Source organism: Saccopteryx bilineata, chromosome 4 (genome assembly GCF_036850765.1).
Source record: "Saccopteryx bilineata isolate mSacBil1 chromosome 4, mSacBil1_pri_phased_curated, whole genome shotgun sequence".
NCBI classification, from domain to species: domain Eukaryota; kingdom Metazoa; phylum Chordata; class Mammalia; order Chiroptera; family Emballonuridae; genus Saccopteryx; species Saccopteryx bilineata.
Window position 1 is genome coordinate 56,022,097 of NC_089493.1, and position 22,878 is coordinate 56,044,974.

General features: G+C 38.4%; 1 protein-coding gene across 9 annotated transcripts in view; it reads left to right on the forward strand.

Annotated features, from left to right (window-relative positions):
• HERC1 (HECT and RLD domain containing E3 ubiquitin protein ligase family member 1) overlaps nt 1–22,878 on the forward strand; it is a 235,788-nt gene that overhangs the window by 98,844 nt on the left and 114,066 nt on the right. For 7 of the 9 annotated variants that reach the window (XM_066274158.1, XM_066274165.1, XM_066274161.1 and 4 more), the window contains exons 15-24: nt 716–868; nt 993–1,125; nt 3,908–4,099; nt 7,186–7,407; nt 9,949–10,122; nt 12,629–12,743; nt 12,832–12,952; nt 15,094–15,265; nt 18,091–18,430; nt 18,894–19,014. In XM_066274158.1, the coding sequence (XP_066130255.1) occupies nt 716–868; nt 993–1,125; nt 3,908–4,099; nt 7,186–7,407; nt 9,949–10,122; nt 12,629–12,743; nt 12,832–12,952; nt 15,094–15,265; nt 18,091–18,430; nt 18,894–19,014 (1,743 nt within the window). The remainder of the gene's footprint in view (nt 1–715; nt 869–992; nt 1,126–3,907; nt 4,100–7,185; nt 7,408–9,948; nt 10,123–12,628; nt 12,744–12,831; nt 12,953–15,093; nt 15,266–18,090; nt 18,431–18,893; nt 19,015–22,878) is intronic. The other 2 variants (XM_066274164.1, XM_066274166.1) reach the window with 1 other exon arrangement.

A 22,878-nucleotide genomic window follows, 5' to 3' on the forward strand; every position in this document is an offset into this window, starting at 1 on the left:
CTCAAGTTGAATGAGCCCAGGCTCAAGCTGGCAACCTCAGGGTTTTGAACCTGGGACCTCAGCATCCTAGATCAATGCTCCATCCACTGCACCGCCACTGGTCAGGCTCCACTTGTTTCTTTCAGAGTCAGAAACAAATTTTATTTTTAAAAATTGTGATCTTAGAAATTCATAAGCATTTGAAAACAAAAGCTTTACAACAAGAGATCTAGAAAACAGTAGCATTAAAATGTTGAAATATGTTGTCTTTGAGTATTGTACTATTTTCCTATTTCTTTTCTGTATTTTCAAAATTTACTTGGTGAAATATGTATTATTAATTTATTTATTGACTTTTTAGAGAGAGGAAGGGGGAAAGAGAGAGAGAGAACAAGAAAGAGAAACATCAGTTATTCCACTTATTTATGCATTCATTGGTTGATTCTTGTATGTGTCTTGACCCAGGATTGAACCTGCAACTTTGGTGTATCTGGATAATGCTCTAATCAACTGAGCTACCTAGCCATGGCCTTATATTATTTTTTTAATGGAAAAACAAATTGAGATTGCTTGATAAATCTTACTACCTAATAACTAATAATAACATAGCAAAGATTTAGAGATTGGTAATATTGGAGAAAGAAGACAGTGGCTTCTTAAATCAGAATCGTTTATGGTAGGACATTACTTTCATTTTCAAACACTACATGTAATCTTCATTTATGTCTCATTTTAGGATCAAGCATTTGGAGAGTTGGAGAAGAATAGTGATAAATTTCTACTTGGAACATCATCTTCGGAGAACAGCCAGCCCGCTCATCTCCACGAACTGCTGTGTTCACTGCAGAAGCAGCTGTTGGCATTTTGCCATATCAATAACATTAGTGAGGTATGTGATTCTTTGTCTTTTATGGTGATCTCTCAGGGACCTTGAAACTTAGATTTGATTAAGCCATGATATTTTTGTACCTTGCATCTTTCAAAGTAGTAATTTAGTCACTTTTTTCCCTCAGAACTCAAGCAGTGTGGCATTGCTTCATAAACATCTTCAGCTCTTATTGCCTCATGCCACAGATATTTATTCACGTTCTGCGAATTTGCTCAAAGAAAGTCCTTGGAATGGCAGCGTTGGAGACAAATTAAGAGGTGTGTTTAGAACTAGATTTTAGGTTTAATCAGTGGTTGTAAAGTAAGAGTCCTTAGCCTTTCCTTTTTCTTTTTTGTATTTTTCTGAAGCTGGAAACGGGGAAGCAGTCAGACAGACTCCTGCATGTGCCCGACCGGGATCCACCTGGCATGCCCACCAGGGGATGATGCTCTGCCCATCTGGGGCATTGCTCTGTTGCGACCAGAGCCACTCTAGCACCTGAGGCAGAGGCCATGGAGCCATCCCCAGTGCCCGGGCTAAGTTTGCTCCAATGGAGCCTCAGCTGCGGGAGGGGAAGAGAGAGAGGAAGGAGAGGGGGAGGGGTGGAGAAGCAGATGGGCGCTTCTCCTGTGTGCCCTGGCCAGGAATCGAACCTGGGACTCCTGCACGCCAGGCCAACGCTCTACCACTGAGCCTACTGGCCAGGGCCCTCCTTAGCCTTTCTAAAGCCTATGAGGTCCTGAAACCTCTGAGTGGAATAAAAGAATGATCTTGGCCCTGGGCTGGTTGGCTCAGCGGTAGAGCGTCGGCCTGGCGTGCGGGGGACCCAGGTTCGATTTCCGGCCAGGGCACATAGGAGAAGCACCCATTTGCTTCTTCACCCCCTCCCCCTCCTTCCTCTCTGTCTCTCTCTTCCCCTCCCGCAGCCAAGGCTCCATTGGAGCAAAGATGGCCCGGGCGCTGGGGATGGCTCCTTGGCCTCTGCCCCAGGTGCTAGAGTGGCTCTGGTCGCGGCAGAGTGACGCCCTGGAGGGGCAGAGCATCGCCCCCTGGTGGGCAGAGCGTCGCCCCTGGTGGGCGTGCTGGGTGGATCCCGGTCGGGCGCATGCGGGAGTCTGTCTGACTGTCTCTCCCCGTTTCCAGCTTCAGAAAAATACAAAAAAAAAAAAAGAATGATCTTGAATCTCCTTATTGAAAACGTCTTTGATCTTGGTTTGGGGGTGATGGTAATAGTGATTGATCTGATTAATCCGAAAAGATGCTAATTGGCATGACAGAGGCCTAATTTTAAGACATTGGATGAGATATACTCAGAAAGATTAATTTTAAATGGCATAAAGTGAGATTTTTATCTATTGTTTCTTTACCTTCAGCATTTTCCAGTTCCTCTTCCCTTCTTGATATGTCTTTCTTTCCTTAGGCTTCTGTGTAGTCATAATTCTGTTTTTACTCATGTCTCTCTGATCACTGTTTTTTGTTGGTGCCTATAAATTCCTCTTTCTTGGACATTCCTTTAATGTATAGGATCCTCTCAATTTTGCCCTCACCCCTCATTTTTCCCTGAATGATTTTATCTGGCCCCATTGTCTTTGACCACCATGTGTATATCTGCACCTAGTGAGAACTCCCTTTTTACATGAGCCTTTCTCTGATAACTTACTGGTGTCTTTTCTTGGTTGTCTCAAAGGCAACTAAAATAAATGACCACGGGGTCATTTCTTGGTTGTCCAAAACCAACTTCTCTCTGAAGTTCCCCCACTGAAAAAAGAAGGAAACTGGAAAACTAAAACCGTTGCTTGATAGACACTTCCATTTTGATCTTAATTTTTTTTTTTTTTGTAAACTTGGTTTAGAAAACATAAAGGTCTTCCCTCACTAAAATAGAAGTGTCATGAGGGCAGGAATTTTTAGCTCTTTGTGGCTATATCTCTTTTACCTAAAACAGTGCTTGTTATGTTGTGTGGGTACTCAGGAAATATTTCTTTTTTTTTTTCTTTTTTGGATTTAGAGAGAGGGACAGACAGACAGGAAGGAAGAGAGATGAGAAGCATCAACTCATAGTTGCAGTACCTTAGTTGTTCATTGATTGCTTTCTCATATGTGCCTTGATGGGGGGTTCCATCTGAGCCAGTGACCCCTTGCTCAAGCCAATGACTTTGAGCTCAAGTCAGACACCTTGGGCTCAAGTCAGACACCTTGGGTCCAGCCAGCGACATTGGGCTTCAAGCCAGTGACCCTGGGGTTCTGTCTATGATCCCACGCTCAAGCTGGATGAGCCCGTGCTCAAGCTAACCACCTCAGGGTTTCAAACTTGCGTTCTCAGCATCCCAGGCCAGTGCTCAATCCATTGCACCACTGCCTGATCAGGCAGGAAATATTTCTTGGTAAATCGAAAAAGGACAAATTTGTAAATCATAATGGGCCCTTGATGGTTGGCTCAGTGGTAGAGTGTCAGCCCAGCATGTAGATGTCCTAGGTACGATTCCTGGTCAGGATACACAGGAGAAGCACCCACCTGCTTTTCCACCCCCGCCCCCCCTCTTGCTTCTCTCTTTCTCTTCTCCTCTCCTTCTGCAGTCTAGGCTCAATTAGAATGAGCTGTTCCCAGGCACTGAGGTTGGCTTTATGACCAACCTCAGGGGCTAAAAAATGACTCCAGTTGCAGCAAAGCAGTGGCCCAAGATGTGTAGAGCATCGCCCTCTAGTGGGCTTGCTGAGTGGATTCTATGCAGGAGTCTGTCTTTGCCTCCCCTCCTCTTGCTAAAATAATAAATAAATAAATAAATAAATAAATAAATAAATAAATAAATTCATAATGCATTTTAAGGGAAAGAGCTAATAACATCTTTTGAATTTTTTGGCATGAGGATGTGTATGCTTTCCCACTAAATGTCTGTTGGTGGCACCCTCTGAAAGTGAGTAAATACTGATACCACACCAGCTCCCAAGTATGTGTTCAACAAAGAGTTACTGAATTGGTGTACGATAGTTCTAGGTCAAAATTTATTTTTTTTAAAGTTTGTAACAATTGATCTGTGTTGAATTTCTTACCCTTCATAGATGTGATCTATGTCTCAGCTGCAGGCAGTATGCTCTGCCAGATTGTTAACTCCCTTCTGTTGCTTCCTGTATCCGTGGCTCGGCCTTTACTGAGTTACCTGCTCGACTTGCTGCCACCCCTTGATTGCCTTAACAGACTCCTGCCAGCTGCTGCTCTCTTAGAAGACCAAGAATTACAGTGGCCTCTCCATGGTAAGTAAAGATGGTAAAAGAGCCGATGATGCTTTTGCGAAAAGTTGTTCCTCTTGCATGCATCAGGTAAATCATATCTGACACTTGGGTGTGTTATGTAATGAAAAAGAGAAAGTTGTTACCTTTTCAGAGATTACAGTCTGCAGTGGGCATTGATATGGGAAAACTTAAGAAGTTGCACATAAATAATAAGCATATCATGAGTAGAGTCTTCATATGGTCAGCAGTTTTGAATAGTATATTTCATTGATCGTGAGAAATTGTTTTTCAAATTTTGGCATGGCTTAAATTAGGATACCTCTTACAATGGATTCTTTCATAATTCAGTCAGCAGCATAATGACACATTTTATAGTCAATAGATTGACTTGATTAAAACGTCTTATTTCTTAAATGCAAAGATTTTTTGTTTTATAACTCTGACAGTAAAATATTTTGTATTTTGATTGTATATATAGATAAGTGAATAAAAAGATGGCAACTGGGAACCTATTTTTCTGTGTTTGCCTTTTTAGGTACTTTATAGGAAATAGCATTCTGAATTTAGGCAAGACACTTGAATTCACACTTAATTTATAAAATGTTGATGATTCTATGTGGTTGAATATAGCTTAAACTATCATGTCTAGAAAACTGCAGTGTGTTTTTCCACTGAAGTCTATGTATCTGAGGAGTTTTATTACTGCAATTGTAAAAACATTTCAAGTGTAAGTGGAGTGACTTGTTTTATTGGAAAGGATCCTGGTCTAATGCTTAAAAAGATGTAGATTTTAGTCTTGGTTCTGCTAGTAATTTGGCTGTATAATGTTGGGCAAGTCATTTAGAACTTTTTAAAGTCTTGGTTTTTTTCTTCTGGAAAGATTGGGGTTGGACAAGATGACCTTGAGGGCCTGGCCTATTTTAACACTATGCTTCTGTGACAGCTGGATTTAGATAAAGTCAAGGTTACAGCTGTATCTGGATATTGATTAGGCTGACTGTGGAGCCATCCCTGGTTTATTCTTGCTTTCCAAAAGCATCTCAGAACTTGCTAAGATTCACTCTGTTTGCATTAGGTGAGTTAGGTGTCATTTTAGTTTGGATTTCTGCATCTGAGTTCATAACTGATATTTTTTATAATTTTTCTCTCATGCTATTGTTGTGCTACTTTTACTACCATCATTATACCAACCTTATAGCATCAGCTTAGAATCTTTCCTTTTTTGGCCCTGGCCAGTTGGCTCAGTGGTAGAGTGTCAGCCTGTTGTGTGGACATCCGGGTTTGATTCCTGGTCAGGGCACACAGGAGAGGTGACTATCTGCTTCTCTATCCCTCTCCAATCCCTTCTCTTTTTCTTGCTCTCTCTTCTCCTCTTGCAGCCATGGCTCAATTGGTGTGAGCAAGTAGGCCTCGGATGCAGAGTATAGCTTCATGACCTCTCTACCTCAGGTGCTGAAAAAATGGCTCAGTACTGCACAACGGCCCCAGATGGACAGAGCATCGCCCCCTAGTGGGCTTGCTGGGTGGATTCTGGTTGGGGCACATGCAGGAGTCTGTCTCTTGCCTCCCTTCCTCTCACTAAAAAAAAAAAAATCTTTCTTTTTTTCCCTTTTCTCTGAAATAATTTGGGTCAAATAGGGGTTATCTTTTTTCTTGAGGTTTAGAAGACTTTATAAAACTATCTTGGGCCTGGTGTTTTTTAGATAAACTTGGCTATTAATTTTTTTTCTTCAGAGGTTTTTGTTCTCTCCCAGCTTTTCGTTTTTTTATCAAATCCATTTTGGAAATTGATGTTTTTCCAGAAAATGTTATTTGGTGGTTTTCGTTTATTGAAATAAAATTGTTCATAATAATTATTCATGGTTTTTTAAAATCTCTATTGTATCTATGGTTACACCCTCTTTTTGTTTGTTTTTGTTTTAAGTGAGAGGAGGGGTGATAGTGAGACAGACTCCCATATGTGCCCTGACCAGGATCCACCCAGTAATCCCCGTCTGGGGATGATACTTGAATCAACCGAGCCATTTTTAGCCCTGAGACTGATGCTGGGACCAGTGAGCTATCTTCAGCACCGGGGCAGATGCTCAAACCAGCTGAGCCACAGGCTGCAGGAGGGGAAGAAGGAGAAAAGGGGAGAGGCAAGGGGAGAGAAACAAATGGTTGTTTCTCCTGTGTACCCTGACTGGGAATTGAACCTGGGATGTCCGTATGCTAGGCCAATGCTCTATCAACTGAGCCAAACAGCCAGAACCAACTGTCCTTTTTATTCCTAATTTTTAAATTTTTTAAAATTTTATTTGAGATTTATCCATTTTTATTAGTCTTTTCAAATAACCAGTTTTGAATTCATTGATCTGGTCCCCCCTCACACACAGATACAATTTCACTGATATTTGTTTTTATTTTTATGACTAAGTTTTATCTTTATGGTATATAATTCTTTTTTTTTCTTAATGTGAACTTTTATTTATTTTTAAAATTTATTGCATGACATTGGTTGATAGGGTTATGTAGATTTCAAGTGTACATTTCTATGATACATGATTTGTATATTTCATGAAGAACTTTTAAGAACAAATGTACAATAAAGCATGGATGTGGATCTTAGTACAATTCTGAATTAAAGCTTTAAAAGCATTAATAGTAAATGTTATTTTACTATATGAACTCTCATGTTGATTTTGGAGAGATGAGCTGCCTTGAGTACTCTTATGGTAAAATTTGATCTGGGTGCCGGGTGGATCCCGGTCGGGCGCATGCGGGAGTCTGTCTGTCTCTCCCCGTTTCCAGCTTCAGAAAAATACAAAAAAAAAAAAAAAAATGATCTGGGTAATGAAGAGTAGGAATAGAATCCCTTGGGATAATTCTGTCATATACTATTTTTTATGTTTATCTTAAAATTAATAACTTTACAAAGGAAGTTTTTAGTAGCATAACTTACCTGAGTATGTTTTAAATTAGCCTAGTGAAGGGAATATATACAGAAAGTGTTATAATTTCTAATCATTGTAAAAATATTTTGCTTCAGTATCTGTTGTAGTGCAAGAGAAAGCTTGAAAATCTTGAATACCTGATAAAGACACAATTACTAATGATTTTGTCTTCAGGAGGGCCAGAACTGATCGATCCTGCTGGTGTGCCATTACCTCAGCCAGCCCAGTCGTGGGTATGGCTTGTGGATCTGGAAAGAACAATTGCTCTTCTTATTGGGCGATGTCTTGGTGGAATGCTTCAGGGTTCTCCTGTGTCTCCAGAGGAACAGGACACTGCATATTGGATGAAAACACCACTATTTAGTGATGGCGTAGAAATGGGCATCCCTCAGTTAGGTAATGTGCTTCTTTGCAACATTTAAAATACATGCTTGTGTTTATACCTCTATTGGAGATTTCTCTTATTCTGGGCTTGCAAAATAGAAAACTGATAGGAAACAAAAGTAGCACTAACAGGGTAGAGAATCTGAGACTAATTTGGAGCTCTCTGAAAAATACTGTAGTTAAATCCTGCAGCATGATGTAGTGAAAAGAGCCTCTAAACTAGGAAAATATAGGCCTGGTCCCACTCTGTCATTATTTATCACTCATTTGGTGCAGGTTCTCTAACACATAAAAGTGGGAAAATGTTGATTACTACTTGTATTCTGGAGCTTGGGGGTTATGAAATTGCTTCATAGAATCTAAAGTTTTGTAAGTTTACCTACCATAACTTACTAGCACTGTTTTCAAACACCTCTCAGGTGTGAGTGACAGTCCTTTGCTTCCCAGCCGGTCCTACTTTCATACTGCAGTACCTGTGTGAGTCTTCATTTTTTCCCTCCCTATTTATGGTGTCTCTGGGTTCCTGTGTTCTGCCTTATCTCCCAATTGTCTACTTTGCTGGTAAGCCAGCTCTCAGACTGTCTGAACATGAGGATCTCTAGTTCCTGACAGATGATCTAGTTATCTAGGATAGGTCCTTTATTCTCTCTGGACCTCTGATTTTAATCCCTAATGTAATTAGTTAGATTAGATAACCTACATGGTCATAGTAGATCTAAAATTCATTATTTCTCTGATAAGAGAAAGAGACTCAGAGAGTGTATAAGAAGGAAAGTCTAAGAGAAATCTCAATCTAAGAGAATCTCAAGAAGGAAAACAGTAGAAACAAGACGAAAATTACAGAAAGGTTCTACTTTGGTGCAGAAAGGAGGGATGGGGAGCAGTTGCAGATTTTCTTCCTTTTTCATACAGGAGTATGTATTCATCATTTCATTTATGAACCAGAGATGATTCTGGTCATGGCTGATGTATGCTAGACTGGTACTATATGATACATGTATCAGGAAAAAAAGGTAAAATTATGGCTTTTCAAGATACTTAATATCCTAAAGACAGCTGCAGTGCTGTCAATGTTTAACTCTGTGTTAGTCCCAGATGTTCTCATTGGACAAAAGTATCTATATCTCTCTCTTCTCATATTTCTGTTATATTTACTGTACTCAGTGAACTGGCCTTTAGTATGAATAAAATCACTTTTAGTTTTAATGTTATTTTTCAGTTTTTAAATTATACATCACTACCTGTTAAAATGTTGCATTTTGTATTTAAATACTTGCATATACTAGAACTGATATTCGTCCTTTGCAAGATTGTAAATAAATGATTATTCAGTCATGTTATGGTTAAATTGACTTTTGGCATTAGTCTTAAGAACTTGCCTATTATTTAGAGAATTGTTTTTTAAAATAGAAAATGAATTCTGAATACCAAATTTCCGATTGAAAAGTTAGGAACTACCTGAACAAATGTTCATGGTATCATTGATCTCTCTTGAATCCCTTAAGTCTAGGAAAAAGAGAAAATTTTGTCTAGTCTCTTTCCCAGTGGTCACATGTTTCTCAAAGAGGATATCATTGCATTTTGAAAAAGAGAGTTGTTTTATTTTATTTATTTATTTTTGTGACAGAGACAGAGAGGGACTGATAGGGACAGACAGACAGGAAGGGAGAGAGATGAGAAGCATCAATTCTTTGTTGGAGCACCTTAGTTGTTCATTGATTGCTTTCTCATATGTGCCTTGACCAGGGGCTACAGCAGACCGAGTGACCCCTTGCTAAGCCAGTGACTTTGGGCTCAAGCTGGTGAGTTTTGCTCAAACCAGATGAGCCTGTGCTCAAGCTAGCAACCTCGGGGTTTCGAACCTGAGTCCTCAGCATCCCAGTCTGACGCTCTATCCAATATGCCACCCCAGCGCCTGTTCAGGCAACAAGAGAGTTATTTGTTGTATAAGACAGTGGTGCTCATGTAGGCCCCTGCCTACTGAAATGCCAGCACTCCTCCCTGCAGTGTTACGTTTTGTTTTGTTTTTGTGCCAGACACAGAGTTAGAGAGGGGGATAGATAGGGACAGACAAACAGTAAGGGAAAGAGATGAGAAGCATCAGTTCTTTGTTGCAGCACCTTAATTGTTCATTGATTGCTTTCTCATATGTGCCTTGATGGGGGGGGCTACAGCAGACCATGTAACCCCTTGCTCAAGCCAGCAACCTTGGGCTCAAGCTGGTGAGCAGTGCTCAAACCAGATGAGCCCGTGCTCAAGCTGGCGACCTCAGGGTCTTGAACCTGGGCCCTCCGTGTCCCAGTTCAATGCTCTATCCACTGCGCCACCACCTGGTCAGGCTATAGGGTTATGTTTGATCACACATCCTTCTGAGGAAGATGGAAGGGATGATACTACCACTAGTTGAGAAACATTGAAGAACTTGGTAACCTCTACTTAAACTGGTTTGAAATATATTATTTCATATGCATTAAATAAATGTGGTAAGGTTTTATTTGTGGCACCAAAACTTATGAGGCTTACAATGAATAACTTGAATAATTTTCTTTTTAGATAAATGTATGAGTTGTCTATTAGAAGTAGCTCTTTCGGGAAATGAAGAACAGAAGCCTTTTGATTACAAATTGCGGCCTGAAATTGCTGTCTTTGTAGACTTGGCATTGGGTTGTTCGAAAGAGCCTGCACGAAGCCTTTGGATCAGCATGCAGGATTATGCTGTTAGTAAAGGTAAGATGAGGAGGATAAAGGGGATTAATATATAGGAAGCTTATAATACAAACATATATGTGAAATACATGTAAATAGAAAATCATAGGGCTCACCCTGTTACATTTTTATAGAAAATGCTATTTTATAAATAACATTAAAAGTTTTTTTCATTTTCTTCTTTGTGGAAAATACCCTGGAGATTCATTCTCTCTCTCTCTCTCTCTCTCTCTCTCTCTCTCTCTCCATATATATATATATGTGTATATATATATATATATCCTACTTAAAGCAAACCCACTGTGGGAAAATTGAGACGTATATAAAGATAGATCCAGAGGCAATCATTTTACTGAAGGATTTTATGCAGTGTAGATGGATCTGGCATAAGAGTCTGTTTAATGAACCCTTTCCCTTTGCAAACCCTAGTGTCAGAACTGAATGTAAAAGTCTGAGTTCCAGGCCTGATTATTTTCCTCCTCTTTAAAATAGTTGCCTTCTTCAAAGTGCTAGGGAAGATCTCAATTTGAAATAAAATGTAATAGGATATAAAACAGAGACTCATGGACATAGAGAAAAGTGACGAGGTTACCAGGGGAAGACGGATGTGGTGGGGGGGTGGCAGGAAGGGAGTCAAGAGGAACAAATATATGGTTCTGGAAAATGATTTGACTTTGGGTGGTGGGTATACAACACAGTCAATAGTTCAAATGCTATAGAAATGTTTACCTGATACCTGAAAACTATGCACTCTTATTGATCAGTATTACCCTGTTAAATGTAATTTTCTAAATACAAATAAGAAAAAATAAGGTGTACTATTAAGTACAGTAGTGAAGTGCTATGCAACTGTGTAGTGATATTTCAATTTGTAATATTTAATTAATTGTATGTACAAGGTTTTTAAGGATATACCTGATTTCTTTTTTAGCTTCCATGTTTTCCCTTTTAACAATTACTCGGATTATTCAGAATCATACATCTCTAGTTGTCTTTTTTCATGTTATATTTTTTATAATAGTTTTTTCCCTCATTTCTTTGGATTTTCTTTCTTCTGTGATAAAAATGTTAAAAGTAAATACATTTTCACCTTTTATTGTCTTTTATTTTGTAAAATGAAATGAGATGCATATTATTCAGATCTCTGGTATACCAGTGACATGATACCTTTGAAAGTTTAATCTCATTCAGTTTATCATTCATTTATTTGTTCGTTCTATTGTATTGACTCCCACCAGAGATACAAAGTATGGTAATGGAGGGGAAAAGATGTTTACTTTCTAAGTTATTTTTTTATTATTATTATTAGTGAGAGGCGAAGAGGCAGAGAAACAAACTCCTGCATGCGCCCTGCCTGGGATCCACCCAGCATGCCCACTGGGGGGCAATGCTCTGCCCATTTGGTGCTGTTGCTATGTTGCCCAGCAACCAAGCTACTTTAGTGCCAGAGGCAGGGCCATGGTGCCATCCTCAGCGCCCAGGGCAGACTTGCTCGAATGAGCCATGGCTGCAGGAGGGGTGAGGGGGGGAGAGAGGTAGGGAGATGAAGAAGAACTTCTCCTGTGTGCCCTGACCGGGAATCAAACCCAGGACTTCTACATGCTGGGCCATCGCTCTACCACTGAGCCAACTGGCTAGGGCCAGGTTGTATTTTCTGATATTCTCATGTTTGTGCATTTGCTTGGAATATGAAGTTAGTTTTCTTTTATATTATCACCTGTTACATTACACTGAGAACTTTTAAATATGAGATGTAAACATAAGATGAATATAAGCTCAATTTGCTGAATTGTTTATACATAGTAGCCTAGACTTTATACCTGATTAGTGGAAACATTCCATAGTGCTTGGTATGAAATGACCATAACTTTAATAAAGGTCTTTTAAGTGAACCCATTACTTTAAAAATTGCATAGGAAGATGATAATCCCTGCTAAATTTGAAACACAGCAAAGGGTGTTATTTTAGTTTCCTTTTAAGTTGAATTATTAGCCCGCTTGAAATGGGGTAATGTTTGATTTTAAGTCACCACAGTTCTCAGAATAGCAAGCAGTTCCTTGGAATAGATGCTCTCTCAAGAACCTAATGCTGAAAAAAGTTGTATGTGATACAGACTTTCATTTGAAGATTCTCTGTGGGCTATAAGAATTTCTTAAAATCTGGCATGTTCATGTTGTCAGTATTTTCACCTGTGAAATAGTTAAATCTGAACTTAACTTTTTACCTAAGCATACAGACCCTGCTTTATTTTCCTTCATAGATAGCACTTACCTATCATATTAATGTTTTAATTTATCATCTCCCTGCCTCCCCTCAACTGGAATATAAGCCCTGTGAGATCAGGGACTCAGTTTTGCTCACTGCTCTATCCCTAGCACACAGGACAGTATGTGGGATCTAGTAGTTGTATTTGTTAAACAACTGTAGAAAAATAACATTCAGGTGTTGGATTACTAAAGCTATTAAAATGACCTCTAAACTGTTTTCTGAACCCTTTTAAATGTCAATGCATCATTTTTATTTTCAGATTGGGACAGTGCAACTTTAAGTAATGAATCACTCTTGGACACTGTGTCTAGATTTGTTCTTGCAGCTCTTCTGAAACACACAAATTTACTTAGTCAAGCATGTGGAGAAAGCCGGCAAGTAACTTAAAACTATCCTCAGACAAATATTTGCTCTCATAATGTTAGAAATTAATTAACTTTTCTATTTTGGTTCTTTATTTAGATATCAACCTGGTAAAAGCTTATCAGAAGTGTACCGTTGTGTGTACAAAGTTCGAAGTCGTTTGCTTGCTTGCAAGAACCTTGAACTTATTCAAACCAGGTCATCATCACGAGACAGATGGGTAAAGTTGAAAATAGTTAATGTTGATGTCTGTGTTTTTCTTTGGGGTGTGAGAGATAGCTCTATATTGGCTTATGTCCGGAAAAAAAGTGTGCCATGCTTATAGTAGAAGTACAATGAAATATTGAGCAGTTCTTTTTCTTGTGAAAAAAATTGGGCAGTTAAAGATTTGGGTGTTTATTTGATACCATACTTATCAAGTTTCAAATGCCTGCTAAGAAAGTTTATAAACTCTTAAGCTGAATAAATAATAATAACAAATTGAATTATCCAAATCATATGAAATATTATTCCTTTATTTTACACTAATCAGGCCACATTTGAATTATCCTACTTAATTTGGGCTACCATAATTTATGAAGGACATTAACAAACTACCTTGGATTGAGAAACGGTCCAAAAGTCATCTTCTTTAAGAACTACAGAAGTGAAAACCAAGGGGAATCAGATGATAGCTACCTTAAAAATACATAAAGAGTTTCCATATAGGAAAAGGGATAAATATGTTCCCTGCTGTTCAGAGGGCACTGGTAGGACCAAAGGGTAACAAATAAATGGAGAATCAGCTGAGTATAAGGAAAAAAGCCTTCTAGTATCAGAGTTTTCCACCACTGGAGTAAAGATTGAACCCTCTTATTAAGAATGTTCCAGAAATAATTCATGCACCAAAAATGAGGTGGCATGATCCTGTACTTATCAGTGTAAACCTGTATAATATATCACCTTTAGAAATGCTGGCTTTGAAACTTGATACGTTAGCTGCTACGTACTCTATTATTTAGATCTTAGCTTTTAAAAAATCAAACTCTATCTCTACATTTCTATTATAATATTCCTTTAGCATGTCCTTATTTAATATTTGTAGCTCTTACTATTTGTTAGTGACCTTGAAACTCTGAAATGTATTGATTTGGCATTTTGTTGAAGCTCACATATATGGGGATAATGATACATGTATTTTGTGGGACTGACTGCTCAGTATCCCCATGTCTGAAATCCTTAAGTTATTTACTGGCCATGAATCACAAAATAACTTTTTTTTTTGTATTTTTCTGAAGCTGGAAACGGGGAGAGACAGTCAGACAGACTCCCACATGCGCCCGTCCGGGATCCACCAGGCACGCCCACCAGGGGTGACACTCTGCCCACCAGGGGGCGATGCTCTGCCGCGACCAGAGCCACTCTAGTGCCTGGGGCAGAGGCCAAGGAGCCATCCCCAGCGCCCGGGCCATCTTTGCTCCAATGGAGCCTTGGCTGCGGGAGGGGAAGAGAGAGACAGAGAGGAAGGAGGGGGGGGTGGAGAAGCGAATGGGCGCTTCTCCTGTGTGCCCTGGCCGGGAATCGAACCCGGGTCCCCCGCACGCCAGGCCGACGCTCTACCACTGAGCCAACCGGCCAGGGCCACAAAATAACTTTTATTATGCATTTGAAGATATCAATAAAATTTTTTATTTGTGCTTTACACTGAGATTTGTGGGAGAAATGATATAGTGCTGTTATGTTATTTGTGACTCTCTTAGTGCCTGTTTTAAGGACTCCTTCCTCCAGATGACTGCTAGGTAGCATAACCACCATAGGAAATAAAACTAACATTGTTCTTACAGATTTCTAATTTTTGGTTTCTTTAGGGGCAAAGTAAAGAAAAAAACAAAACAATACTGTTTGTATGAAAGTTGTTAAGAGAGTAGAATTTAAATGTTCTCACAAAAATAGTTAAAAGAATACTGTTTTAAATTGGAATTATTAAACATTTATACAGAGTAATTAGGTACATAACTTGAGGGAGACTGAATGGAATTGAAATTCATATTCTCTAAGTACCTTTTCATTTTTGTGTGATAACTCAGTTTAAGTTGTAACTCTGTAGTTTATAGCTGAATAACTATAAATATCAATTTATAGCAAGACATTTTAATGAAAATACTGAGGAAGAACAAAAATATAGGTATCTCTGCATGCATTTTGTATACATACATTCTTTCAGATTTATCCAGTATGTCTTTTGTTTTTTTTGTAGTAATATTCTTTGTTATTTTTTAGATTAGCAGTATGTTCCATGATAAAAAAAAAGTCAATGTTTTAGTGAAGTTTTTCAAACCTTTTGAAAAATATGTTCAATGTAGCTCTGATTGTTTCTTTAAGATCTCAGAAAACCAAGACTCTGCAGATGTTGATCCTCAGGAACATTCATTTACCCGGACCATTGATGAAGAAGCCGAAATGGAAGAACAGGCCGAGCGAGACCGAGAAGAGGGGCATCCGGAGCCAGAGGATGAGGAGGAAGAACGGGAACATGAAGTGATGACAGCTGGCAGTGAGTACACACCTTACTTTACAGATATGCACTGTGCTGTTCTTTTTGGCGGGGGAACTGAATGGATAAGGAAGAGAAAGACAAAAGTTTCTTCATTTTTTTCTAAAAGAATTTGATATTGTACTGTTGATCTAATTTACATTAGTTAGGCCTGGGCTGGTTTACTCAGTGGTAGAGTGTTGGCCCAATGTCTGGACCTCCCAAGTTTGATTCCTGGTCAGGGCACACATGAGAAGTGACCATCTGCTTCTCCACCCCTCCCTCTCTCCCTTCTCTCTATCTCTGTCCCTCTCTTCTTCTACCACAACCATGGCTCAGTTGGAGTAAGTTGGCCCCAGGTGCTGAGGATGGTTCCATGACCTCGCCTCAGGTGCTAAATAAGCTTGGTTGCTAAGCAGTGAAGTAGTGGCCCCAGATTGGCAAAGCATCGCCTGGTAGGGGGCTTGCTGCATGGATCCCAGTTGGGGCACATGTGGGAGTCTATCACTCTGCCTCCCTGCTTCTCACTTAAGAAAAAAAAGTAATTTGCATTAGTTAACATTTCAGCTCTGTCCTAGTTCCATTCTAAAGTAATTGAATTTCATGTTTAGGGCTGAAAAGCTCTGAAAATAGACTTTTGGAAACCTACCGGTTCCACTTAGTCTCATACATGAAATGACATCCATGAGTCATTGGATAAGGTCATTCAAAGTATGTTTTCACAAGAGTTCCAAGTTATCCATTGGCCCAGCAGACCTCTGTATAGTGAGGAAGACAGCCTCCTTCTATGCCTATTAGGAGAGCCCAATTATTTTCATATGTATAACTTTTGAAATTACAAATGTCACCCACTGACTACACTGCTGTTCTCAGTAAGTTGCAATAATATACATAATACTATTGTCTGGGTAAACAAACACTTTCACACTTTTATATTCCACTGTGCAGGTAGTTTTTAAAGGTAATCATTTATATATTTAAAGAGAAATACTGAAGTTTTTTAAACATTTGTTATCTTTTGAGTGATTTGGCTATTTCAAGTTAAAGTGTGTATTTACTTTGTAGCTTAAAACATTATAGCCAGCTATGCATTTAGTATCGGGATTGTTGGTATGTGTCAGTAAATTGGACACTTACTTTATCAGTTTGTGTTCTGAATACGTCTAAAAATGATCTTGAGGTAGCTCAAAACGAGCAAAAACCATTGAAATAAGAGGAAAAGGTAAAGTCTAAATGGAAAAAAGGGAGTTGAAGATGGGAAGGGAGAATAATTATTAAAAATCTAGGCTAAAGAAACTTTCGCAGTTTGACTTAAAACTTTAATTAGTAATTCCTGAAAGCAAAAGCCAAAGGGTAAAAACAATAGCAGAGCATAATCCTCAATTATAGTGACAGAAAGCACAATAGGGAATAATAATTTTTAAACCAGCTACCGCTTTTGAGCATCTGTTATACGCTGGGCACTGGGTCAAATGCTTCACATAGATTAACTCATAATCCTTGCAGAAATTTTATGAGATGAGTTCTATCTAGTATTTCCCTATTCTTAAGATGGCCATCCTGACGTTTAAGGATATTTAGGCAAAATGATATGCCTAGTGCCACAGTTAGTAGCAGCTGGAATTAGAACCAGGTCTGTCCAAAATTCCAGTGACCATTCTTTTAATTACTTTAACTGATTTCCAGCTCTGAACTCTGTCGACTTGATTTTTTATTGAATCAGGAGCTTTCAGCAGCATAATGAAAATATTGTCATGCTAATTCTATAAAATACATAGATCCATTTTCAAAGTTTGTATTTCCATATTAACAAATGAATCTAGTATTTTACCAACTTTCTGCCTTGGGTTCCCCATTAAAAATACTGTCTTCAGTTCAAATTTGAGCAAAATATTTTTTTCCTACTGTGACGTATCTACTGCTACATCAAAACCTTGGTACACCCACTGACTTTTTACACTTACAGATTGGGAAGAGCTGGCATCAGATAGGGCATTTCTGGTGATGTCATTTGACCCTGGAGGCAATTTTGCCCATGTATTTTAACCAGATTCTGTTTCAGCGAAGACCTTTAGTAGTACTTATATAATGTGTTCAAGATACAGAAAAGTGTATGTGTTAGGTATTTTATGAAGTTTGGAAGAGGAAAGAGGCATTTTTATTATAACTATTGCAAATTAAATTTTGTCTCTTTCTTTTGTAACTTGGCATTTTTCATACCAAGGTCATGAACGTAAATAATTATTTTTATCTGAATTGGTGCTTTTTAAATTCTTTTTTTTTTTTTTTTTACTTTTTATTTATTTATTTATTTATTTATTTACTTATTTACTTATGATTTTAATTTATTGTGTTTACATAGATTCAAGTGTCCCACCAAATATATCTCCCCCACCCCCATGTTCCCCTCGACCCCCCGGTGCTTTTTAAATTCTTGTGGACTTCATAATAATCTGGCAGGTTAATTAAAACACAGAGTGCTGGCCCCATGCCTAGAGCTTCTGATTCAGATCTGCGATGAGCCAAATAATTTGTATTTCTAACAAGTGCCCAGATGATGTTAATGATGCTGGTTTGAGACCACACTTTGAAAACCCTGATCTCATAAATAAGAATAGAAATAGAATCAACCAATCTAAATTTAATTAATGCATGAGCATTTCTTATTGTAAGTTTTATGGAAAGTTTAATGTTTTATGTGTATTATATAATTTTAACTTGGTTACTATGCTGTATTTAATATCTAAAAAATCATTTTTCCCTCTTTCAGTAAGTTTTTGATCCAAATATTTTGACTATTTTTATTGTTATTTTTTTTTTTTGCTCTTCTCTCCCCATGTGTTAAGACCTTGTTTTTGTGTTGCATGTTACAGAAATCTTTCAGTGTTTCCTCTCAGCCCGTGAAGTAGCTCGTAGCCGAGATCGAGATAGAATGAACAGTGGGGCAGGGTCTGGGGCTCGAGCTGATGACCCACCTCCTCAGTCTCAGCAAGAGCGAAGGGTCAGCACAGACCTTCCTGAGGGTCAGGATGTGTACACTGCTGCCTGCAACTCCGTGATCCATCGGTGTGCCCTCTTAATATTAGGAGTAAGTCCTGTGATCGATGAGCTTCAGAAGCGGAGGGAAGAAGGACAGTTGCAGCAACCTTCAACGAGTGCCTCTGATGGGGGTGGACTTATGACCAGGTGGGACTGACTAGAAACTTAAAATATTACTCTCCTCCCTTTGTTACTTTATGCCTTGAAATGGTTTATTCTCAAAGTTAGAGCATTCTTCTGGAAGTAACACAGACACAGAGGAAGAAATGCAAATTGACTAGGATGAGTTAAAAGTAATGTAAAGAGTAATACTGCTTCAGCCTGGATATAAATTTCTGATTAAGTGAGGTGACACAGTTTTTCATACACATAAACAATGTGGTTGAGAAACAGATGAAGTTATTTGCATGTCTCCATAATTTAGTGGCATGCAAATTATTTTGATGTAATTTAGAAGGGCTTTGTACTTAGACAAGAGTCAGGATTTCCCATCGGCAGGCATAATTACTCCTCATTGTGTGTGTATTATCTCTGTGCTGCTAGTTCCATTAAATTTTTTGTTCACTAACAGTCCCAAATCGAAAAACTTTTCTTTGTGCATGTGAGACAGGAGTGAAAGTCTTACTGCAGAGAGCCGGCTAGTCCACGCAAGCCCAAATTATAGACTGATCAAATCGAGGAGTGAATCTGATTTGTCTCAGCCTGAATCAGATGAAGAGGGTTACGCACTGGTAGGTATACCTAGATTCAGTAAAGAAGGATTTTTTTCTCAAGGTATAGATACATAAGGCTTTAATTAGGGTAAGTAATTAACATTTGTTTTAGACATATAAAAACCTTAAAAAAACTTTTAAGAGAAATGAGATAACTGTATTGCATAGATATTTTCCACTTATCTGTTAATGACTCAGATTTCTATCTTTCATTCTGACTTCGACTCCTTGATGTATATTATACCTCAACATGTCAGGTTACTCCAGTCTTAACCTATCTAAAAATAGACACTTCCCAAACCTCCTTTTCTCATACTGCTTAACTATAGTAGGCAGTACTACTAACTACCCAGACTGGAAACCTGGGTTTACATAAGTGCTACATAAACTAAAGATGTTTAAAGGAAGCTTCTGAGCATAAAAGATTCCTTCTTTAAGGAAAGTTGAGCATTGTCTCCAGGCAAGTTTCATTGTCTCATGATGTTTTGTTTCATCCTTTTATCTTTATCGTTTTATTTTTCCTCCTTTTATTCTTTATCCCCATTAGTATTTTTGTGCTCTCAATTCATGTTCTCAGTATAGCAGTCTCCTGAGATTCCTCTGTCCATTTTTTTTTCCTAGTCTGATCAGTCTCACCAGGGACTGTACTTTTTCTCAATTAAAAGCCTAAATCCTCCCAGTGGCCTACAAGACTCCACATCCTGGCCGCTCTCCTTCTCCGGTCTCCTCTTCTGCTGTCCTTGGTGACTCTCCTGCCACAGCTTTTCCATAAACAGACTACACCATTTCCCCTTAGGGACTTTACTTGGCTGTTTCTTTGGGCTGGAATACTGTTGTTTGCATGACTAATTCCCTCATTTCTGATATTCACTCTGATGTTATTTTTTCAGTGAGGACTACCCTCATCACACCCTCTGTTCCATGTATTCATTCACTCCTTGTCTGCCTTGCCTTGCTCTGCTTCCTGCACAACCTCCACAGCACCTAACATATAATTTACTTATTTATTATATTTATATCCGTTTCTTTTAGCCTGCAGTAGAATATAAGCTCCTTGAGAACAGGAGTTTTTGCTCTTTTATTCACTGCTGTAGCCCAAACACCTATTGTGCCTGGCATACAGTAGGCAGCCACTAATTATTTTTTGAATAAATGATTGGCTTTCTAATTTATTTTGTAAAATAGATTATTCAGTAAATATCGTAAGTAAAATTTCTGTGCCTGTCTTTTCTTTTTTTACTTTTTAATTCAGGCCCTTGTTAACTTTGCCTGAAGTGAGAGTTTTCAAACTGATCTTCCTGCTTTTTCCAGTCCCTCTCCTTAGATGCTGCTCCCAAAGTTAAAGATCTTGAAGGCATAGCCAACAGCAAGAACAGCAAAACACCTGCTTATCCTGCTGCTCTTCTATTCAAAACCTCAGTGATTGCACTATCCACCTAGAAATCAAAGATTATGGAAAATGATGCCTGTCTACTTTTGAAGCCAGTTTTCTCTTGCAGTAATCTGCATTTTTTGCCATAGCGTGTTCATCTGCCAGACCCCAAACATACCTCTTGAGCAGCCTCTGCTCAAACATTGTTTCCTTTAAATGTCTTTCTTCTGGGTTTTGTTGATCAAATCCTGTCTCTTTTAAGGACTTGTAAAATGTCCACTTCTAGAAGGCCTTCCCAAGATTAGCTGACTCACATTCACCTTCACTGTTATTTCCATAGCAGTTCGCTCATAGCTCTAATAAACTGCTAGCCTTTTGTTTCATGTTAAAATTATTTATGTATCATTAGTATTTCTTTCCAATAGCCCTCTTAGAGGGTCTAGGTTTTTTTTTTTTTAATGCCCCTGGTATCTTCTACAATATGCAAAGCATAATCGATAGTTCCTTTTGACTGAAATGAAAAGATGAAGATGGGTGTAAGTGGCATACTTTATTAGAAACAGTGAAACTGACCTTATCACGATAGGCTTACGACTCACTATTGATTCTGACCTGGGTTAAGGCACTTAATCTTTCTGAGTCCCAGCTGCCTTATCTTTGAACTGGGGAATAATGCTGCCTATTAGACTTGCCTCAACTGGGCTATGAAAAACAAGGTGATAATAAAATTTAAAATAATTTGAAAATTATGTTTGCAAAACATAATGGGAAGATAGATTAGTAGAGGAGGGTTGAGTCTAGATTTAATTGCCAAGATTGCTCATTTAGTTTCTACAGAATTTTTGAAAGATTAATAAACACATTTTTAAAAAAGATTGACCCTTGATTGTCTTTCCTTATGGACTATTTAGAAAGATAGTGTTGGAAAGGTAGAAAAGTCAAGAAGTAGAGAGAGCAGATTGTGGTGCAGACGAAGGGTGACCTGGTCTGGGTGCCTAGCATCGGAGAGCCTGCCTGTGCAGATGGAGAGGAACCAGCAGTGAGGGAAGTGCAGGATTCTCAGCTGAAGTGTGTTACCCTTCTCTCTGAGGTGGTTTAGTACCGTCACTGACCTCGACATCTACTAGTACTTCATTTATCCTGAATTGTTAGTGAACGAAATGCTTTTTAAAAAAGAAATGCCCTGGCACTGACCGGGTTGCTTAGTGGATAGAGCATTGTCCTCATGCACTGAGGTTGCGGGTTCAACCCCCAGTCAGGGCACAAACAGGAAACAACCAATGAGTGCACAACTAAATGAAGTTGTGCTTTCTTTCTCTCAAATCAATGGAACAAGTTGACTCTTCTCTCTCTGTCTCTCTCTACCTACCTCTCTTTCTCTTCCTCTTTCTTTTTCTCTCTCAAATCAATGGAAAATCTAAAAAAAGTAAATAAATAACTGCCCTGACCAGGTAGTTCACTTGATTAGAGTATCATTCAAATATGCCAAGGTTGTGGGTTTGACCCCTGGTCAGGGCACATATAAGAATCAACCAATGAATGTGTAACTAAGTGGAACAACAAATTGATATTTCTCTCCCCCTTTCTCTCTCTCTCTTTCTCTCTAAAATCAATAAGTAAAATATTTTTTAATTTAGAAAATAACTGAAGTTAACCAGTTTAATGCTAAATCTTTGTTTTAACCTTTTGTAAAGAATATTAATATACAGTGATAGAAAATAATTTGACTTTAGATGTTGGGCACACAACACAATCAGCAGTTCAAATGCTGTAGAGATGTTCACCTGAAACCTGTATACTCTTATTGATTAATGTCATCTCATTAAATTTAATTTCTAAATTAAAAAAATGTATTATGTGATATATTTTCTACTTCTCTTAGTAAACAGAGAAAAAACCTAAGTAAATAGTTAAATCTAAGTTTAATTCCTAACCCCCTCATTTTATAAAGAATTTTATTTGGTGTAAAAAAATAAATACTTTATGAGAGGATAAATTAAGTGAATAAATTAGAGCTGAAAGAAGCCAAAGAGGAAAATAAAGCTCTAGGTAAGATTTGCACACCTCAGCACATTACCTATGATGTTCTGCTAGTGGTGGGCCACCAAACAGGAAAAGCATGAGTTATATAAGTCACAGTATCTAAAAAATAAAACAAACCAGTTTTTCAAGGGGCACAAAGATAACTTCTGATTCTGAGGTCTGAGATAAATTTCTTCCATGAACTCTCATGGCAAAGGTACTGTATGATAAAAAATGTTTTGTTGTGTGACACAGTGTTGTGATAACCATTTGGTGTTTTGTTTGGCACCAAATGGCCTGAGAATATATTATTTCTGGTGTGTGTGAGTGTTTGTGACAAAATGTATTTATCTACAATGGGGCTACTTGTGTCCATATGTGTGACCAGGTAAAGATTTTCTACAATTGTGGGATAGAGCAATTATGTTAAGTCTGTGCATAAATTTAAGTCATGTATAGTTGTACATGGTTGGTTGTACATATGAGCA